At 41.9% G+C, this 19,051-nt stretch overlaps 1 protein-coding gene across 1 annotated transcript in view; it reads right to left on the bottom strand.

The window, feature by feature from the left end:
- LOC140190849 (transmembrane protein 132C-like) overlaps positions 1 to 19,051 on the bottom strand; it is a 1,058,274-nt gene that overhangs the window by 607,994 nt on the left and 431,229 nt on the right. Inside the window, exon 3 of the mRNA XM_072247739.1 lies at positions 13,342 to 13,488. Coding sequence (XP_072103840.1) covers positions 13,342 to 13,488 — 147 coding nt within the window. The remainder of the gene's footprint in view (positions 1 to 13,341; positions 13,489 to 19,051) is intronic.

Genomic DNA, 19,051 nt, shown 5'->3' with positions numbered 1-19,051 from the left:
GCCAGGCTGCACGCCAAGTCCAAAACCGAGAACCACCAGCCGTGGAGAACCATAGTTCAAGCTGCAGTTGTAGATTACGGACACCGACAGGAAGGTTAAGATAGAAGTCCCAAAGTTGTTGCCTCTGATGCAGTCCTCTATCAGAAGTTGTACTGATTTACTGCAGGGATTTCCAACTGGGGATCTACAGACCCTTCTGTTAATGGTAGGGCTCCATGGCATAAAAAGGTTGGAGACCCCTGATTTGCAGTCTTTTCTAGTATAACCAAGCAAAATTAGCTACATGAAAATTGAATGTATTAACAAATTGTTATTGTAATATACCCTTAACATGTTATACTTTTGATATGAATTTGACCAAGCCAAATTATTGCTTAACAAACTCTGTTTTGATATATTCAGATGGACAATGAATTTTAAAATAATTTACCTATTTTAACAAGGAGACATGAAACTGCAGATGCTGGAATCTGGAGCAACAAACTATGTGCTGGAGGAACTTAGCGGGTCGAGAAGCATCTGTGTGGGAGGGAAAGAACTGTTGTGATTTTGGGTTGAAACCCTGGGTCAAGCAGATGCCAGGTTTTAGCAGGAAACATCAACAATTCTATTACTCTCACAAATTCTGTTCAACCTGCTGAGTCCTGCTGGCACTGTTGCTTTGTTCGTTATTTCAACTTCTCCTTAATCAATTATCATTTTTGCACACTAAAATGTTTGAAATATTTGCTAGAAATTGTATATTTTTTGCACTCCGTAAGATGTTTGAAATACTCACTAGAAATGTATCTTTTCCCCTTCTCTGTTGACTATCTGAGAAGATACATGAGATCATTGGCTAGTTAGACAGTTAAATAGCAAAAGATTGCTTGACACTGGGAAGTGCAACGATGACATTTATTTCAAGGGGAATAGAATATAAAAGAAAGGATATAATGCTGAGCCTTTATAAGACACTAGTCAGGCTGCACTTGGAGTACTGTCAACAGTTTTGGGCCCCATATCTCAGAAAGGATGTGTTGTCATTGGACACAGTCTGGAGCAGGTTCATGAGGATGATTCCAAGAATGAAGGGAAATGTTTGGCACTTTTGGTCCTGTACTCACTGAAATTTAGAAGAATGTGTGGGGATCTCATTGAAATCTACCAAAGTTGAAAGGATTAGATAGGGTGGATGTTTCCTCTGGTTGGGGCATCCAGAACTAGAGGGCACAGCTTCAAAATTGAGGGTGGCAGAACAGAGGTAAGGAGGAATTCTTTTAGCCAGACAGAAGAGAATCTGTGGAATGCTCTGCCACATACTGCAGTGGAGGCCAAGTCCATGGGTATATTTAAGGTGGAAGTTGATAGTTTCCTGATCGGTCAGGGCATCAAAGGATATGGCGGGAAAGCAGGTGTGTGAGGTTGAGTGGGATCCGGGATCAGCCGTGATGGAATGGCGGAGAAGACTCGATAGGCTGAATGGCCTAATTCTGCTCCTATGTCTTATGATCTTATGGATATCAGGGCCCTCCAAAAGAGATGTTTGGTGCTTGAAATCACCCAGGCTGGAAAAATGGAAGATACATCTCTCCAGACAACTTCCCTTTGTGTTAGGTATTTCACACTTAACCAGAAATTCAGACCACTTTGGATCATTGCTTATCAGACAAACTTATGAATACAATACTCCCCCAGATACTTCTGTTGGGCAAAATGTGGCTAAAGTATTTCCCCATGTTACAGCAGTGTTAATTCACAAACACACTCAGTGGCCACTTTATTAGGTACCCTGTACAGCTGCTCGTTAATGCAAATATCTAATCAGCCAATCATGTTGAAGCAACCCAATGCATAAAAGCATGCAGACATGGTCAAGAGGTTCAGTTGTTGATCAGACCAAACATCAGAATGGGGAAGAAATGTGATCTAAGTAACTTTGTCCATGAAATGATTGCTGGTGCCAGACAGAGTGGTTTGAGTATCCCAGAAACTCCTGACCTCCTGGGATTTTCACACACAACAGTTTCTAGAGTTCACAGAGAATGATACGGGAAACAAAAAATGTTCAGTGAGCGGCAGCTCTGTGCGTTATTGAGAGAGGTCAGAGGCGAATGGCCAGACTGTTTCAAGCTGCCAGGAAGTTGACAGTAACTCAAGTAACTACGCATTACAACACTGGTGTGTAGAAGAGCCTCTCTGAATGCACAACAGGTCAAACCTCAAAGTGAATGGGCAACAGCAGCAGAAGACCTCAAACATATACTCAGTGGATATTTTATTAGGTACCTGATTAAGTAACCGCTGAGTGTAAATCCTGTACAGGTACACTAAAATGAAATGTTACAATGCTTCAAAATTCTGATAATATCTCAAAAGATTGTTTATGGATATCACATTGGAAAAGAAATCACTGAAAATCATTAAAGTCAAATATTTTACATGAAGCATCAGCTCCTGTCAAATTAAAAAGACTTGGCTTCCAGAACTCACTTTCTGTTGATTGGCCTGAATCCTAAATGTTTACAGTCACCACAGCAAAGAAATTGCAAGCAATTTCCATGGCCTTCAAAATCACGATACTCCCTCTGCTAATATACTATATCTCCGATATTAGCGGTGAGTGTTAAAGATCGTTCAGAATCAATCAAAGTCTGTGTGGTAAACTATATATATGTTGTAATTGGATTAACTGTCTGGACATGCCCCTCTGCTGACTGCCCCTGTGGCTCCTCCCACAGATTCCTGAATAAAGGTGATTTCTCTTGCCCCTCCTCCTCAGTCCGGGGGCAGACACTCACAGTGGAGGTCGTATTGTGCAGCGAATAAAAGCCTTTCAGTATTTTACCCAACTTCAGTCTTTTGGAGTTATTGAAGGTGCTTCAGTCTGGTAGGGAAAGCACTCATTATTCCAGCCTAACCATTGCAGATAAAGCAAAGTCCACATGTTTCACTCAGCTCCTGTGAGAAACTTGAGTAGATTCAAGATTCATGTTAATTTATCACGTGTACATCAAAACGTACAGCGATGAGTGTGGTTTGCATGATCAAGCAACACATTCAAGGGGCAGTCTCCAAGTGTTGCCACACATTCCAGCGCCAACATAGCATGCCCACAATGCTTGGCAGAACAATATGGAACATACCAAACAACGGCAAATCAAGTCCATTCCTTCCTCCCACCCACACACATAGACAGTCCTCAAATCCAGGTCAGGCCATCTTCTCCTGCCTTCAGTCTCCAGCAGTCCAGCCCTGAAATCACTGGGATTCAACTTCTCCTGTGGACTCTGCTCTGGGCAACGGGCCTCAGCCAGTGTACCATCTGTGCAATGAAACCCTTGTTATCCAGATCCTTATCATGCCATAGATTGGATGAATCTGGATTCATAGCTAACATTCCAATACTTGCTGCACACTTACAGCTTAGCAACTCACACAAAATGCTGGAGGAACTCAGCAGGTTAGGCAGCATTTACGGAAATGAATAGGTAGGCAACATTTCGAGTCGCGAACCTTCTTCAGGACTGCGATAGAAGGGGGAAGGTGCCAGAATAAAAAAAAGCTGGGGGTGAGGGGAAGGAGGCTAGCTGGAAGTGATAGGTGAAGCCAGGTGGGTGGGAAAGGTAGACGGCTGGAGAAGAAGGAATCTGATAGGAGGGGGGAGTGGACCATAGGAGAAAGAGAGAGAGGAGGTGACCCAAGGGGAGGTATTAGGCAGGTGAGAGGAAGTAAAAGGTCAGAGTGGGAATAGAGGAACGGGGGGGGAGAATTTGTTTACTGGAAGGAGAAATTGATGTTCATGTCATTAGTTTGGGGGCTACTCATTTACACATAGAAAAAGCTGAAGTAACTCAGCAGGCATCCATGGAAAAGAATAAACAGTCGCTGTTTCGGCCCAGACCCTTCATCAGGACTGGAAAGGATGGGGTCCTCTAGCATCTTGTGTGCATTGCTTTGGATTTACAGCATCTGCAGGTGTTCTTGTGTTCGTGATACACTTCCAGTTTGATTGTTATATTACTGGAATGATACGAAAGAGATCTGCCCTATGTATCTGGAGACACATCTTTAAATTTGGCTGCTAGGAAACTTAATTGGTTAAATAGATCTATAAGTTAAATAGTATTAATTATGGCGACTGTTACTATGCAATTCTTAATTAACGGAAGCCTGCACTTTATTGTCTCTGCACAAGCAACAATGGGCCAACAACTCAAAACATGAACTTTACTGTCCCCTTTGTACTAATACTCACTCAGACCACCAGTCCAAATTATAACTCCAAAATGGGGGAGCTCCGCTGGCCAGACAATCAATCCTTTCTTCTCCCAGACGCTGATGTGGGGGGGGGGGGTCCTTCCTTGTGATGGTGGATTACTGGAGAGAGTTACCACTGCCAGCACATTTGAAGAAATCGCTTTTATACTTATTTGTTACTAATTCAAATGTTGCGTTCCAGTGCCATCGGCTATATGTCACCTGATTGATCTTTCACACTTTTTTATTGGTTCTGGTCCAAGCCAGCATCCATTTATTGCCCTCTTTATGGCTCTTTGTTTAAAATCAGTTGTCAAAGCCAAATCACTCAGGGCAGAGACAGATCCCAACAGTCACAAACTTGCATGTTATATCTCACCAAAGAACACCTCACAAATAACTCCTTATTTGGAAATGATCCCTAGACCAGCAGATTACCTGGAGCATTGTTGTGTCTGCTTTAAAATATTGAAAGCCAAGCAACTTCAGCTCACAAAATGGAGAATGTAGAACTGTTCCTCAAAATGGCAGCCTCCATCTCCAAGCACATGGCAAGAACAAAACAACTGGTCTGTCTGCCTCCACTCTCCTTGACCCATTCAAGTTCAATGTTTCCTCCCATATTTTAATTCCTCCATAGCCAACACAATATTCAACATGCCAATTGTGCTCATATCTTAGGAATGAGCAGCAGAACAGAAATAGCACAACTCTGAACACCATGGTGGGTGCTGGCCTCCAGATGGGGACCTTTTTTCCCTTCCCCTCTTCCTGCAGCACCTCCTAGTTTACCATTCCTCTGCTCATATTTCCATTCACACGATATTCCCGTGGGAATGCCTTCTCATGCATCCATGCTGGTCCCAGACATCCCACCCTGCAAAAACTCATTTCAGGGAGCAAGCACCACCACTTCAGGGAGGTAGCACCCCCACCCCCCGCAATCCCATATCCCCAACCCCTCGGTCGACCTCCAAGGGCGCATGTATATGGGACATTTGATTATGAAAGAATACAACAATTTATTTGACACATATTGAAACTATTTACATATATATATATATTTATTCCTTGTTGAGTATTTTCTTGGCAATCTCAATGCCAATGCAAATAGCTTTTCTATTTCTTTTGCAAACTTTCCTTGTACTGTGATGTGGCTCTGCTGAAAAGAACTGTGAAATACTTGAGCAGCCTTCCCTGCGATTAGCCTCCCTAATATGTTGTGGTCCCTAAAAGAAACAAAAGCATAAGGTGTATCCTAATTATATTGTCTTATGTAATACTTTGTTTAGTGATTTTGTCTAATCTGTAAACCAATCTGTAATCTGTAAACTGGGTATATGCAGAAAATGTGACATGAAAATATGTACTTATATATTATCATGGAGTCGTTTTTTAATTCTATTACAACTATAAGCACGTCTACAGGGAGTTTGGCCTCATCACGTAGGACGTCAATAGAGTAGCTCCTTAGCAGCTAGCCAGCTAGTTTAAATAACGTTAGCTATGCTAATGAATGAATGACACCTGTTAAACTCATCTCAACATGTCTTTTACAGTTCTAACCCACCATGGGCAATAGAAAAGTCACTGTTGCAAACAGTGCTGCGAGCAGCACTGTCATTATTTTTGACTCCTATTAGGCAGGGGTACACTTTAGTGTAGTCTGGGGTGAGGTGCGTTTTATATTTTCTTTTTTTGAAACACCTCTGCCATGGCGGTGCAGGACACTGAACTGAACTGATGGAGATACAGAGGTCGACCGTAAAGCCCGCCCACAGAGAAAACTGATAGGTCTACTTAGCACAAAGAGAGACCAATCAGGAGGCTCGCTCCCACTCTCGCTCCCGCTCCCCCTCTCATTTCTGGGATATTGTATATAAATTAAGGGCATCAGGGAGCTGCTATTAATATGCGGGAGACTCCCAGAACTTCCAGGAGAGGTGGGATGTCTGTGGTCCATGCAACACATAACATAACAATTGCTATTAGTTACTTTGCAAGCATCCAAAGAGGGAATTCTACCCTTACATGTCCTGACAAGAACGCTGGTACTCTGAACTATATTTTCTTGTCAGAATAGGCTCAGTATATCAACATCCCTGTTCATTCACTCCAGTCGACGAAAAGTCCTTCAGCGATAGCATACCATGCTCCCTATAAATCTTTACAACTTGAAACAATGGGAGAAAACACAAGCAATGAAGGCCATCATAAATTAATCAGCAACTTACTTAGCATGTTAGTGTAAGCAACACAGGCATTGTTAACACATTTTGGCATTGTGATCTGGCTGCCCTAGATTGTCCCTGTGGGGTTTTTTTGCTGCGTTCACCAATATGGCATCTGCTCCGATTCAGCCGGCCGCTGTGCATGTGCTTTTCAGGATCCAAAAACTGACTCCTAAGAATAATCATAATGGCCTGAAAATGGGTTCCGACAACCTCAAATTTCTTGTTGAATGAATGTAAAATATCATCTGATTAGGTTCAACGAAGTTGAAAGAGTACAGAAAAAAATTCACAAGGATGTTGCTGGGTCCGGAGTACCTGAGTTATAGGGAAAGACTGAATAGGTTAGAACTGTATTATTTAGAAAATTGAAGACTGAAGGGGAGATTTGATAGAGCTATACAAAATTAGGAGGAGTATAGAGAGGGGAAGACATAAAACAAGTACAAAACTTTTGCTACTTAGGAAGCTGGGTGACATCAGATTGCAGGTGCGACATGGACATCAAAAGAAGAATAGGGATGGCAAAAGACACCTTTATGAGAATGAAGAGTATACTGACCAACACTAAACTAGGCATGACAACCCACTTCAGAGTACTGAAATGTTGTGTTTATCCAGTTATGTTATATGGCTCAGAATGTTGGACAATATCTAGTAACATGAGGAAACGAATTGAAGCAGCAGAGATGTGGTTTTTGAGGAGGCTGCAGACTATCATGGACGAAACAAATATTTAACGAGGATGTCATGAACAGAGCAAGCACAAAAAGAGAAATAACGTATAAGATCATGAAAAGGCAACTTAACTTCATTGGACATGTGATTAGGAAAGAGGAGTTAGAATGCACGGTAATTATGGGAAAGATTGAAGGGAAGAAAGCAAAAGGAAGGCAAAGACAAGTGATGATGGAGACAGCAGCCAGAGAACTGGAAATGACTACCAATGGATTGATCCGCTTGACCCAAAACAGGAGTGTGTAGGCCTTGGCAGTCAAAGCTCAATCTGGGCATGGCACCTGATGATGATGATGATGATAGATAGCGTAAATGCAAGCAGACTTTTTCCTCTGAGGTTGGGTGCGAATACAACCAGAGGTCATGGGTTCAGGATGAAAGGTGAAGTTTAAGGGGAATATGAGGGGAAACTTCCTCCACTCAGAGAGACGTGAGAGTGTGGAATGAGCTGCCAGCACAAGTGGTGTATACAAGCTCGATTTCAATGTTTAAGAGAAGTTTGGAGAGGTACTTGGGTGGTAGGGGTACGGAAGGCTATGATCCCAGTGCAAATCGATGGGAGCAGTCAGTTTTAAATGGTTTTGGCATGGACTAGATGGGCCAAAGGGCCTGTTTCTGTACTGTACTTCTCTAAGCCTCAAGGTGACTGAAAATCTTACTTTCCACAAATGTAAACACCCCCTTTCATAAATAAAATAATCTGTTATATTTCTTGATGCTGAATAATCAGCTCAGCATTATGTCTATATGAAAGAGACATAATCTTCCTCCCATACACAGCTTGTTACAGGGACTCACGGGGCATTGATGCACTTGGCCAATTTTAAGAAGCAAATATACTACAAAGAACCAACAATGTTGTCAGAGCTTAAGGTATATGAGGGTGAAAAGGCCTTTAGGACCCTTGTGGGGGAAAAAAAAACAGCATGTATTGTATTACAGACATAGTACATCAAATGTTGCCTCTCGCAGGATATTAATCTGTGATTCAATAGCTTTACATCAAAGAGTACAAAATGTCATATCACTTTTAGCAGCAAGTACATCTACAGAATGATTGATGGTAGGAGGTAGAAATAACGTTTGCCTTTGAGTGACTGAAATATGTACACATGCCAGTTTAAAACCTGAAACCCATCAATTTTCATAATGCATATAGACTACGTTGCAATATAATCTGACAGGATAATGACTTTGGCAACACAGGGAATGGGCCCCAGATGAGCAGATGCTTTGGAATAAAAGCCAGTGCAAATGCAAAAGCTCGCTGAGCAGACGATCCAGAGGAAACAAACTGTGCCTGGCTAAGACCAGTCTGTTGGAAAGTATTCCTTTGAAATTCCTTATTCCGTTTGTCTACAGACTGAACATTCACAACTTACCTACACCCCTGACACTGAATAGATTATGTCTTAATTTGATGGTAACGTATGAGAAGTGTTTGATGGCTCTGAGACTGTACTCGCTAGAGTTTAGAGATTCTAAACTTTAGAAGAATGAAGGAAGATCTCATTGAAGCCTATCAAATACTGAAAGGACCAGATAGAGTAGACCTGGACGAGTCTAGGAGCGGAGGGCCTCAGAATAAAAGGGCTTCCCTTTGGAGCGAAGATGAGGAGGAACTTCGTAAACCAGTGGGTGGTGAATCTGTGGAATTCTTTGCCACAGACGGCTGTGGAGGACAAGTCATTGGGTATATTTAAAGTGGAGGTTGATAGGTTCTTGATTCGTCAGGGCGTCTAAGGTTACAGGGAGAAGATAGCAGAATGGGGTTGAGAGGGATAATAAATCAGCAATGATAGAATGGCAAAGCAGACTTGATGGGCCGAATGGCCTAATTCTGCTCCTATGTCTTATGGTCACTTGAATGTTCTGACGAATGGTCTGTTTACTGGGAGACCTACAAGTAAGAGCTTACAGAGAGAACTGCAGTTCAACATTTTGCTGTCAACTTTTGGACTGCCTGGTTTCTGTTGTTAGGGCTTAATGTCCCAACAATAGGTTGAAAGAGAAAAGTTGAGATTAACTTTTAAAAATCTCCTGAACTCTGACCAACTCCCTCACATTTGAGAACCTTACATTTAACGCACAAGGAGCTGGACTTGATAAGTAATGCCAAGAATTCTGTGCACTACAGTTCCGACTGGCAAAAATAAAAGTATCGTAACTAAATTCAATGGACTTCCAATGCACAAAGTAAACTGAGTAAAAACCAAAAACAGAACCACAAATGCTGAAAATTTTAAATCAAAACTTATTTCCATCAAATTCTGTTTTCAATCATGGCTGAAGGAGCTGAAATAGATTAATTCTCCTTTCCCCTCATCCTTTGTGGATGCACTGGATTAAAATAAGTAAACTCGAAAGAAATTCCAATCCTGTCAATAATAACAGGCATCAGGGGAGACTGGTGGCGGAATGGAGCATAGTTACACTGCTTCGTATAAACTGGTTGTCTGAGATAGTGCTGGCAATCAAGAAAACATTGGCATCCACCCCTTGTTTGTCACAGTAAATCTCTGGTATAACCACAATTTTAATCTAATGAACATCTAGTACATAATATCTTTGATATGAACATGCAAAGTTCAGGGAAGAAGTCCTTGAAAAACAAATAGCATAATGGTGAAACGTATGCCACACAATCACCCATGGTCCTGGAGGGGAAGGCTCAAACGTTAGTTTCCGCACAGTACCTTATGAAAACAGAATTCTGGGTGTTGAAGTCCCCATCCTTTCCACCTGGATAGGGAAATTACTGAACCTAAACATGGAACATAGTCAAAGGGAGGCGAGGAATGGATCAGCACAATACTGCAACATCAGATAACCCCAAATAGTACCACTGGCATCATTGAAGGACAGCTCAATCAGCATGTATGGATTTCAGGGGACAGATGTAGGCCATATCATTCAATCAGAAACTCAACTCCACACCTCAACAAGTTAAGAAGTTTTAAAATAAACATGAATGATCTCACTTTTTCCAAACTTAATTCCACATTTGCAGGGTGGTTTTCTAATACAAGTCAATTCTTCATTGATAATACTCCCGTCAAATTCAAAAGCCATAAAGTGCTTCTGATAAGGTGGAAATAAAACAGGATTCCTCAGTTTATTCAGCTAACAGAAATTTTGGTCTCAGAGCCACACTCTGCAGTAAAACAGTCTACTCACAGTAAGCAAAATCTTGTTATTTTTATGATCTTATGAAGCTAGTGTGAAAAGTGTTCACACAAGGAACTGTGGCAATGAATTCCACATAGGAAACTCAAAACTTTAAAAAAGATATTCACAAATGCTCTTTGCTGGATGGTATATAAGTAAATCCTGTCTGCCACCAAAAGCTACCACAAAATTCCCTTTTGAAAGGAAGCCTCGTACTTTTAAAAGCCGTCTGTCAAACACTATGAATAATATGATTAGAGCCTTCACTTTTCCACATGTCTTGTAAATCAAGAAAATTACACCTGACAGAGTGGATTAACATTATTAACACTATTTTTGTGATCTAGGTAAGCTATTAAAATACACAAAGACAGCACAAATGAAGCTAATTAACACTACGGCTTGTAACTCAAGTAACAACACTTTCTGAGTTCAACTTTCAGTCTTAAATAATTAAACGATTCACAAAGCCGCAATGGATTTAAAATGCAAATTCTGCTTAGATCTACAAAAATGGGAGCATTCACCAACCAGAGTTAAGCCTGACTTCCAAAGAATATGGGATAAGTTTGTTAAGAGCCAGATCTGACGTGAAACAATGTGTGTCACGCCTTTTGAGGTGCTGCACCACTTTGAATGCTTTCCGAGACAAACCTGTGTCAAGCAAAATGAGGGATGGAACTTTGCTCTTGCATTCTGCTTTAGTACCAAGCACGCTCGGATCAGACGGATTACAGGCTGGATACTTCTTATCCAAGCCCAACAGCAAAACAGCATTTCATTTATCAAATTTAAGGTGAACATCCTTTTTAGTTTCATCTGAGCATCACAGGGAGATCTGCCACTGAATGCTAAACTTTGTGTATCCAATTGAATAATTACTTTGGTTCAGTCTTCACTAAGGAGGACATAAATAATCTTCCAGAAATAGTAGGGGACAGAGGGTCCAGTGAGATAGAGGAACTGAGCGAAATACTTGTTAGTAGGGAAGTGGTGTTAGGTAAATTGAAGGGATTGAAGGCAGATAAATCCCCAGGGCCAGATGGTCTGCATCCTAGAGTGCTTAAGGAAGTAGCCCAAGAAATAGTGGATGCATTAGTGATAATTTTTCAAAACTCGTTAGATTCTGGACTAGTTCCTGAGGATTGGAGGTTGGCTAATGTAACCCCACTTTTTAAAAAAGGAGGGAGAGAGAAACCGGGGAATTATAGACCGGTTAGCCTAACGTCAGTGGTGGGGAAACTGCTGGAGTCAGTTATCAAAGATGTGATAACAGCACATTTGGAAAGCAGTGAAATCATCGGACAAAGTCAACATGGATTTGTGAAGGGAAAATCATGTCTGACGAATCTCATTGAAATTTTTGAGGATGTAACTAGTAGAGTGGATAGGGGAGAACCAGTGGATGTGGTATATTTGGATTTTCAAAAGGCTTTTGACAAAGTCCCACACAGGAGATTAGTGTGCAAACTTAATGCACATGGTATTGAGGGTAAGGTATTGATGTGGATGGAGAATTGGTTAGCAGACAGGAAGCAAAGAGTGGGAATAAACGGGACCTTTTCAGAATGGCAGGCGGTGACTAGTGGGGTACCGCAAGGCTCAGTGTTGGGACCCCAGTTGTTTACAATATATATTAATGACTTGGATGAGGGAATTAAATGCAGCATCTCCAAGTTTGCAGATGACACGAAGCTGGGTGGCAGTGTTAGCTGTGAGGAGGATGCTAAGAGGATGCAGAGTGACTTGGATAGGTTGGGTGAGTGGGCAAATTCATGGCAAATGCAATTTAATGTGGATAAATGTGAAGTTATCCACTTTGGTAGCAAAAATAGGAAAACAGATTATTATCTGAATGGTGGTCGATTAGGAAAAGGGGAGATGCAACGGGACCTGGGTGTCATTATACACCAGTCATTGAAAGTGGGCATGCAGGTACAGCAGGCGGTGAAAAAGGCGAATGGTATGCTGGCATTTATAGCGAGAGGATTTGAGTACAGGAGCAGGGAGGTACTACTGCAGTTGTACAAGGCCTTGGTGAGACCACACCTGGAGTATTGCGTGCAGCTTTGGTCCCCTAATCTGAGGAAAGACATCCTTGCCATAGAGGGAGTACAAAGAAGGTTCACCAGATTGATTCCTGGGATGGCAGGACTTTCATATGAAGAAAGACAGACTGGATGAACTGGGCTTGTACTCGTTGGAATTTAGAAGATTGAGGGGGGATCTGATTGAAACGTATAAAATCCTAAAGGGATTGGACAGGCTAGATGCAGGAAGATTGTTCCCGATGTTGGGGAAGTCCAGAACAAAGGGTCACAGTTTGAGGATAAAAGGGAAGCCTTTTAGGACCGAGATTAGGAAAAACTTCTTCACTCAGAGAGTGGTGAATCTGTGGAATTTTCTGCCACAGGAAGCAGTTGAGGCCAGTACATTGGCTATATTTAAGAGGGAGTTAGATATGGCCCTTGTGGCTACGGGGATCAGGGGGTATGGAGGGAAGGCTGGGCGGGGTTCTGAGTTGGATGATCAGCCATGATCATAATAAATGGCGGTGCAGGCTCGAAGGGCCGAATGGCCTACTCCTGCACCTATTTTCTATGTTTCTATATGCAGGAGACTCATTACATTTAAGAATGCCCAAGCTAAATCCGCTTAGGATCTTTGTAGCCAGGATGGAGCTAAACCAAGCAAAAAACATAATATTATGATCACTACACAATCTAATTCCTGGTGATGGCATTGAATAAGTTACAACATCAAAAGTTAAATACTTTAAGAAGCATTGATGAACACAGGATATCAAAATCACTTAGCAACTCACTATTATAATGAATATTAAGTGAAGCACTTAGAGCACTCCATGTACAGGGTCCTTGCAATAAATGGAATGTATGGCTCTGATGTTTCAACTGTCGGCTGACATACTGCAGTAATACAACAGAAGTTTCTCATGGTTTCCTACCTGTTATTTGAAGCACCGGGTTTCTTCCTGCAATTAACAGTTGCAATGGAGTGCTTCCCACCATTTCCCATCTCCTGCTTAACTTCCCACAAATTCGGAATTGTGGATCTTATGTGAACAATGTTCACACCTTTTTTGGCTTTTGCCCTGTTGGGGATAAAACATAAAACCAGTCAATTAATTCTATCCTGCAAATCCAGATCTGTAGAATCACAATCAGGTTCAGTATCACTGGCACATGTTGTGAAATTTATTGTGTATATAGATATATTAAATAGTTCAACTAAATAAGCAGTGCATTAATAAAAATAAGTAGTGAGGTAGTGATTATGGGTATCCATTCTGAAATCAGATAGCAGAGGGGAAGAAGCTGTTCCTGAGTCGTTGAGTGTGTGCCTTCAGGCTTCTGTACCACCTTCCTGATGGCAGCAATGAGAACAAGGCATGTCCTGGGCGATTAAGGTCCATAATGATGGACGGTGCCTTTCTGAGGCATCGCAATGTAAGTACCTACCGAATATTTTTTTTTATGGAGGCTGCTTTACTGAAGTAGAACAGGGGGAAACAATGATGTGTTCAACCCAACACCAATTATGTATAAACTTGATAAACTTCAGATAGAATTCATTATTGCCTTAGAATACTTTTTCCTGCACAAATAAGTAAAAAAAAAGGGGGAAAAAAAAGTCAGAGAAGTGCATTCCTCAAGCTGAAATCAAAGTTACTGTTAGGAAACTAATCTAGTCCCAGGCTGAAATCAAGAACATAAGAATATAAGAAATAGGAGCAGGTCATCCAGCCCATCGAGCCTGCCCTGCCACTCAATAAGATCATGGCTGATCTGTCCGTAAACTCAGCTCCATCTACCTGCCTTTTCCCCGTAACCCTTAATTCCCCTACTATGTAAAAATATATCTAATTGTTTCTTAAATATATTTAGTGCCTCAACTGCTTCCCTGGGCAGAGAAATCCACAGATTCACTGGTCTCGGGAAAAACAGTTTCTCCTCATCTCCATCCTAAACCTTCTCCCCTGAATCTTGAGGCAATGTCCCCTAGTTGTAGTCTCATCTACCAATGGAAACAACTTTTCTATTTCTATCTTATCAATCTCTTTCAAAATTTTGTATGCCCCTATAAGATCCCATCTCACTCTTCTGAATTCCAGAGAGTATAGTCCCAGGCGACTCAATCTCTCCTCATAGGTTAACCCCTTCATCTCTGGAATCAACCTGGTGAACCTCCTCTGCACTGCCTCCAAAGCCAGTATATCCTTCCTCAGTATGGAGACCAGAACTGCACACAGCACTCCAGGTGTGGCCTCACCAATACCCTGTATAGTTGCAGTATGACCTCCCTGCTCTTGAATTCAATCCCTCTAGCAATGAAGGCCAACATTCCGTTTGCCTTCTTAACAACCTGTTGTATCTGCATGCCAACTTTGCGAACAAGCACTCCCATGTCCCTCTGCACAACAGCAAGCTGCAATCTTTCACCATTTAAATAATAATCTGCTCTTCTATTATTCCTTCCAAAATGCAAATTTCCATCATTCTGTCCTTTGAACTACTTGCTTTAGCCACACGTGGGGTTAATTTCAAATTTCTTACAGTGATAAAATGCACAAATGATACAGTACAGCTTTTTAAACCAGTTTAGGAATTAAAGTCAAGTTAAAATCATACATTAGACTTGACATCCTGATTAATGACACTTATTTATATGTACTAATCTATTTTCATTTTTATTAGCCAAAATGACAGATTACCAATCTGAAATATATCAAGGATTGCTTCTGCATGCAACAAAAGAAAACAATCAAGTTCTTTCATACAGCCAATTATAAGTTTTACGCTAAATTATATTTTCTGAAGGGTAATGGTTAAAAAAAAAAGCCTCCTACTGCCAGGGAGTCTATAAAAAAAACTGTTTCAAATGGAACAGCCCCTTCTGAATTCCATATGTGTTTAATGTTGCTAACGGGATTTAAGCTTGATGTTAAATTTCCTCCCCTTTCGTATTGTCTTGGTTATTTTATGAAGATTCATGGAAGATTTTCTGATGTGATTATACGAATGAGATTGAGTTGAGAACGAAACTATGGCCTTCCTTCCAAACAAGTTAACTGTTGTACTCAAAGTAAGATCTTTATTCTACAAAATTTTAGCAGCCAACATTCATTTAAAGATCCAAAACATGAGATTGTGCAGGTGTTAACTTGAACACGATGAGCAAATTGGTACCTTTTTAAAGTTAATCACAAGCTGGAAACACTTTTGTGTTGATGGGTTAAATGACGTTTTAACACGTGCACATTCCTTTATTTGACTGTAGACTGTACAATCAACCTTTAACTCAAATTATAAACTGAAAACACTGGAGATACTCAGCAAGGCCAGCAGCATCTCTGAAGAGGGGAAAAAAGATGTTGAAGTTTTAGGTCAATAACTTTTCACCGTATAAGGGGGTTTCGATTTTTATGTTACTGCGGAGGCTAATTAAAATGGTGCCTTTGTTATGTTAATCTGGGGAATGCGGCTTTGTTGTGTTAAACGTCGAGAAAGTTTGCGCTAGCAGCTTGTTTTGGTTTAGAGGGTGCTATTAACCAATTGGGATAGTTGTTATGGTTTTGGTTTATTTGAAGATACTGTATGCACGGGGTTTTGGGGCAGAAGGCGGGAGAGCGAGACAGAGGATGGACGAGGTGCTGTGAGTCCGCTAACGGGGTCGGACCCCGAACGGGACGTTCGGCGAGGAGACGGGGACGGACTCGTGTGGAGCGTCTGGTCGACCACCGTTGTTGGTCCCAGGCGGCCGGTCGAGGTGGTCCGAGGGGGTTGCAGGGTGAAGAAGAAGGTCCTTGAGCTCCAACGGTTTTTGTGCACGAAGAGATTGAACTTTGATAAGTGTGGCGCCTTTTATTTTCCTGTTATATTTTATTCTCTTTTAATTATATAGTTCCAGTAATATCTATAAACTGTATATCATTTAATTGCATCTGGTGTATTGTCTGTTATTTGGGCGGGGTGGGGTACCTCACACAGCATCCACACAAACGACCTACCCAGTTTGCCGGGGCCGAGGCTGTTTCCCTAGACGACAGTGAGCCGAGCAACCCTGAGGGTGGCCAGGGGGGCCTACAACTGGAACAGAAAGGGTCTGAAGAAAGATGACCAACCTGAAGCTTTTTAACACTTTCTCTCTGCACAGATGCTGCCTGATAGCAGAATACTTATTTTATGTTTTTATTTCAGATTTGCTGCATCTGCAGCCTTAGTTATTTTTCATGTCACAAGAACTATAATGACCTAATGTATTAATGAATTGCCAATCTCTTGCTCCTCGCATTGTTTTATCTATTGCACTAGCATAGGATTCAAAAAACATTTGAAGTTCTGGGATGGATTACACCCCTGTTGTGCAGTTCTGATGAACAGAAAACTCATTCAAAGTCAGTTCTTTTTTTTGCGTGTGCCTGTGTGCGTGCAAGTCTGTGCGTCTGTGTGCACTCGCATCTGTGTGTGCGTCTGTGATGATATCTTTTTCATGGCTTTTACAAGGTGCGGAGCGAGAGAGAGAGAGACTGTGTGGCGTGCCCCTCCTCACACAGACATTTTCACGGTTATTTTCCCTTTATTTTATGAGGTCGAGTTGCGATCTTGACACTCAACCTGGCACGGATGGAAAGAGTACTCGGGAGTGGACCCGACTGGTTTCAAACGCAGGAACCTCTGCTCTCGGGTCCGGCGCCGATGTTGTTGCGCCATCAGCCGGCCCAAACCAAAGTCAGTTCTAATGATCCAACAAAATGCTGCCAGAATTGATGTGTTCCCTTGGTTTTTCAGAGAAAGGAGTTTGTGATAATGGATTTACATACCCAGCTCCATATCACAAGTGAAATGTGTCGGCCTTGTGTTTTATGCACGAATGGAGGAAAATGGGAAATCCCAATGGTGGTGGCTGTTAAGAAATTTTCAATTCGTTTGAACCGTTTCCTTTGCCATTCAGATCTGCAAGTCAGCAAAAGAATATTACCAGAACCACGCCTCCTGCTGATGCCAGCTTGGTAACTTACCCTGAAAAAGCAAGCAGCAGAGCACAACAGCTCTGGAATCTTATTCGCTAGCACACTGTGCCGTAATCCTAGCAAGAAATGGTCAAAGCACATGTGCGAAATGATAAGCATTTTTAACCCTGAAGTTCAACATGACACACTGTGGACCTGGGTGGTAAATGTAAATTTGGAAGAGGGTGTATTGTGGATGATGCTGAATCATCTGCTCGCTGTACATTTTCCTTAGTCTTAATTTTCAGTAAAAATGAGAAGAGATGTACAAGTGTTTGATCTAGTGGTCATCAACTTCTACAACTGCTAAACCAATATTACTACCCACACCAAAAAAGACTTGGGTTGAACTTTATGGATGGCAGACTGAAGAGCAAGAGACCAGTCTTTCTAATCCTCTTTAACTGTTCACAGCAGTGCTGGTGACACTCCAGGGACTGAGTTAACCTGCGTAGTAAATGCTTGTTCATCCCTTCATCTCCAGACAAGAGAGGGAGCATTCAGTTCTGCCATCCATTTATTAGCATGACTAAAACACACTAAATGCTGCAGTGGCCCGGCAGGTCATGCAGCATCCAGGGAAAGGAATGAAGAGTCAATGTTTCAGGCTGAGGCTCCTTTGAGGTATCCTTCAGTTGTTTGTGTGCGTGGGTTTCTCTGGATTTAGAACATAGAAATCTACAGCACATTACAGGCCCTTCGGCCCACAATGTTGTGCCAACCATGTAACCTACTCTAGAAACTGTCTAGAATTTCCCTACCGCATAGCCCTCTATTTTTCTAAGCTCCATGTACCTATTTAAGAGTCTCTTAAAAGACCCTGCTGTATCCACCTCCACCACTGTCACCGGCAGTGCATTCCACCCACCCACCACTCTCTGTGTGAAAAACTTACCTCTGACATCCCCCTTGTACCTACTTCCAAGCACCTTAAAACTATGCCCCCTCATGTTAGCCATTTCAGCCCTAGGAAAAAGCCTCTGGCTATCCGGACAATCAATGCCTCTCATCATCTTATAGACCTCCATCAGGTCACTTCTCATCTTCTGCCATTCTAAGGAGAAAAGGCCAAGTTCACTCAATCTATTCTCATAAGGCATGCTCTCCAAACCAGGCAACATCCTTGCAAGTCTCCTCTGCGCTCTCTCTATAGTATCCACATACCTCCTGTTGTGAGATGACCAGAACTGAACACAGTGCTCCCAGTGGGGTCTGACCAAGGTCTTATATAGCTGTAACATTTCCCAGCATCTGCAGAATCTTGTGTGTTTATGATCTATGATCCTGCCATGGGTGCAGCGGTCTGACCAGGGAGGAGGAACTACACAGCAGTTTCCTCCATTGCATGTCTTTCAGCCCCCTGTTAGAACCAATTAACACTCAATGTGCAAAGCTCAATTCTGTCTCCTCTACTGGTCCGTCCAATGATTGAGAAGGCACAAAACACTGCAGGTTGAGAGATCCAGAGCAAGAAACAAACTGCTGGAGGAATGCAGTGGGTTAAGCAGCATCTGTGGAGGGAAAGAAATGCTCAGGGTTTGGGATCGAGATCCTGCATCAGGATCATTTAGTATTTGGACATAATTATCAAAATCTGTGGCATGACTTGAGTTAAGCATCCGGTCAGAATTTGGTTGAAGATATG

This window comes from Mobula birostris, chromosome 31 (genome assembly GCF_030028105.1).
Source record: "Mobula birostris isolate sMobBir1 chromosome 31, sMobBir1.hap1, whole genome shotgun sequence".
Lineage (NCBI taxonomy): Eukaryota > Metazoa > Chordata > Chondrichthyes > Myliobatiformes > Myliobatidae > Mobula > Mobula birostris.
This window is presented reverse-complemented; position numbering and strand designations above follow the sequence as displayed.